This window comes from Orycteropus afer, unplaced genomic scaffold, assembly GCF_000298275.1.
Source record: "Orycteropus afer afer isolate SDZICR_OR568_19922 unplaced genomic scaffold, OryAfe1.0 scaffold00015, whole genome shotgun sequence".
NCBI lineage: Eukaryota > Metazoa > Chordata > Mammalia > Tubulidentata > Orycteropodidae > Orycteropus > Orycteropus afer.
In genome coordinates, this window is record NW_006921602.1 from 11,935,597 (window position 1) to 11,938,945 (window position 3,349).

The following is a 3,349-nucleotide window of genomic DNA, read 5'->3' on the forward strand; positions in this document are numbered from 1 at the left end:
GTTCACTTCAGAGAAGTTGGACTGGAGCAGGAAACTTGTTGATAATCTTTTTATCCTATCATAGGTTTGTATTAAACATAGGATTCTTAAAGCTTCACTTTGAAAAGAAATTTTAAAAATCCAAGTGGTCTTCAGAAAAATCATTAACCTAGTTTAAGAATTTTACCAACTACAAATTCAAGTCTCAGAGGGGAAATTTCCAACTTGTTCTTTTCTTTTCTCCAATACATTCTGAGAAAACTGTCAAAGACTTAGAATTTTTTAAATTGGTTTTTATAAATAATGTATTCAAAGATTCTGACCTACAACAGAAAGTAAGAATCCTATTCTTTAAGAAAAATATACAGATTTTGATTAAGAGTTTAAATTCTGAGAGATTCAAGCCTGATGCCAAGCATTCCAATTTCTACTGCTTCAACTCCAAAAGACCAATGGATAGCAATTTAGTACACAAAACTCCACCAAGCTGTATAGGTCCTTTTTTCCCCCAGGTCAGACAGCTTTATTCTGCTTCATTAACCCCTTCTTTGCTCCTTGATGGATCTTGGAATCCAGCTTCCCTGTAAGGGAGAAAAAGAAGTCTCATTATTTATTTTTTATATTTGCAATGCAGATCTTCTGTGGCCTCCCAGGTCTTCTGGTTACTGTGTTTCTGTCACATTCAATTATCTTTTTTTAGGACTCTGACACTTTCACAGTTCAGAATTTCATTCTGTAGGAATGAGGAGGCAGGGGGAACACTGTATAGGGGAACACACACACACACAAAGTATTTGCCCAAGAATATAAGAAGTTAACTTTTCTCATTTTGTAGCTACTAAAAAAGAGATACTACATTTTTCAGGGTGTATTGATGGTAAGGCAAAAATTTCAAACCAAATTTATTACACACATATATTTTACACAGTGGGAAACCCATTCCTCTGACCTGTTAACTCACTGAGCATAATGATGAACATCCCTCACAGTGAAAAAAACAGTTCAACTCACCCCTTTGCTGCATCAGACTTAATAGGGGGAGTGACCTGAAACAGTGGAGTAGAATCCACATGAATGCTCTACTAACAAAGGGTTGCTATCACCAACTAAGAAGGGCAAAGGTCACAGGCTGTATGACTCTTCTAAGTGTTAAACTTAGAAAACAAGCAAACTTCCTGTCCCAGGTGACCCTAATGAGAGGTTCTTTACTGGTGTGGTCTCTGACCTCTGACTCCTCTGATTTACCAGGATAGTTTGGTTCAGTAGTAGCAACCTTAGGAGCCATTCATCTCATGAAGTGAATCTTAAAGAGTTCTATCTGTCCAGCCTGAGAACAGACCTTGCAGTTTGCTGAGTCCTACAAAAAGTCTCATCTAAGTCAATAGACATGTTGACACTGGAAACAGAAAAGTAGTTTAGCTCAGCCTCAGTACAAAAAAAAAAAAAAAAAATCAACAAAACAAAAATAAAATAAAATGAGCTTCCCTTGAAGAACAGCGAGGTATACCAAGTACAGGTCCATACTCAACGATCCCTACCCCTCAGTTACGGTCGTTTTTATTTGCTGTAGCAGTCAGTTGTAACAGAGTACTGAACTAGAAATCAGGAGATTCAGGTTGCAGTCCACATTTCTCAGGTGTTAACTAGCTCTATGTCCTCAGCAAGTTATTCAATCTCTCTCTCTCTCTCTGGAATTCAATATTCTCATTTGACCAACTAAGATAAGAATACAAGTCCTGACCACTGCACCAGGATATTGTGAGAAAAATAACAACTGTGAAAGTGCTTTGAAAAGTATATGTACATACAATATTCAATCTCCTTAGCCTAACAAGTTTCCCTGTATTCTTACGTTTTTTTTTTTTACTTTTTTTCCATCTCTCTAGGACTCCCCCTGCTTCTGGTATAATAACATTACTTCCTTTACTGGGCTTCCCAAGAAACCATCACTAAGTGATATTTTGAATGATGTCCCCAACAGTCACAATGCTGTTGATTTTAACTGAAGCTTCAGAACACAGGGTATTCCCAGGGACTCAGGAGTTCTTTTATCCCAAGGCCTGCCTAGCTGAAAATGAAGACGTGTGCCAGCAGTCTGGCAAAAGGCTCTATTAACAAAATCAAGTTTGCCTCTATATCTCTAAGACCTACCATGTTGCTGTTGTTGTTATGTGCCCTCAAGTCAGACCCGACTCATAGCAACCCCTCCTTGGGTTTCCGAGGCAGTATCACTACAGAAATAGATTGCCCCATCTTCCTTCCGAGGAGTGGCTGGTGGGTTTGAACTGCCAGCCTTCTGATTAGCAGTCAAGTGCCTTAGGCACTACGGTACCAGAGCTCCCAAGACCTACCATGGTGGCTGCCAAATTGTAGATGCTCAATAAATATTTTCATCAAATGAATTAAACAAAGAAGAGAGATACTATAAATTTCAAAACCTTTTACATCATAGGAACTATTAATAAACGCAAAATAGTAAGTATTACAAATACAAGAGTATCCATTGTGAAGCTGGTGATATTCAGCATTAGAAAGAAATACTGCATCTCATTCTGTTTACAGAAAAACCTAGGACAGAATTTAGAATTCCATGCAGGACTCTAGACTTTTAATTCTCTGTATTGATTAAGTTGGAAAACCTCAGTCCCAGTTTTAGTCCTCAGATTGTTGTTGTTGTTATGTGCCATCGAGTAAGACCCGACTCCTAGCGACCCCTCCTTGGGTTTCCGAGGCAGTATCACTATGGAAGTAGATTGCCCCATCTTCCTTCCACAGAGTGGCTGGTGGGTTTGAACCGCCAGCCTCTGGTTAGCAGTCAAGCGCCTTAGGCGCTATGCTACCAGAGCTCCTAGTCCTTAGACTACCTAGCTGTAAAACCTTGAGGAAATCACCTAATCACTTTCGTCCTCAACTTTCTCAATTCTAAGAGGAAGCAAAACTACACAGTCATAAAGGCCTCTTACAGTTCTGTGATACTGGGCCCTGAAAATTAAAAGGACTACTTTGTATCCCTAATACCTACCACAGTGACTTCTAATAGTGGCAACTCTTGGGCCAGCTGTGCTCAATGAAGGCAAGGGAAGAAGAGGAATATGACTGGGGCTGCTGTTTGAAGAGGCAGTCATCCTGGCTGTTCCTGGATTGTACAAACCCTGAACTCTGATTCTAATTCAGCCTGGTGTTTTAAGACTTGGGATCTGGGCAGAAAACTACAGAAACATATACTCTCTTAGATTTTTGTATTTCCCCAATACTTTTATACTTAGTACCTACAATAGCTCAGTGTTCAACCACATCCTCAATCATGTGCCTAAAAGAAAATCAAATGCATGTGCAGTAGATGGGTGAGAAGTTAAAAAAAAAAAAAAAA

At 39.2% G+C, this 3,349-nt stretch overlaps 1 protein-coding gene across 1 annotated transcript in view; it reads right to left on the reverse strand.

Moving 5' to 3' along the window:
• Nucleotides 1-492: 492 nt before the first annotated feature.
• TRIP4 (thyroid hormone receptor interactor 4) overlaps nt 493-3,349 on the reverse strand; it is a 92,351-nt gene continuing 89,494 nt past the window's right edge. The window contains exon 13 of the mRNA XM_007958784.1: nt 493-560. Coding sequence (XP_007956975.1) covers nt 493-560 — 68 coding nt within the window. The remainder of the gene's footprint in view (nt 561-3,349) is intronic.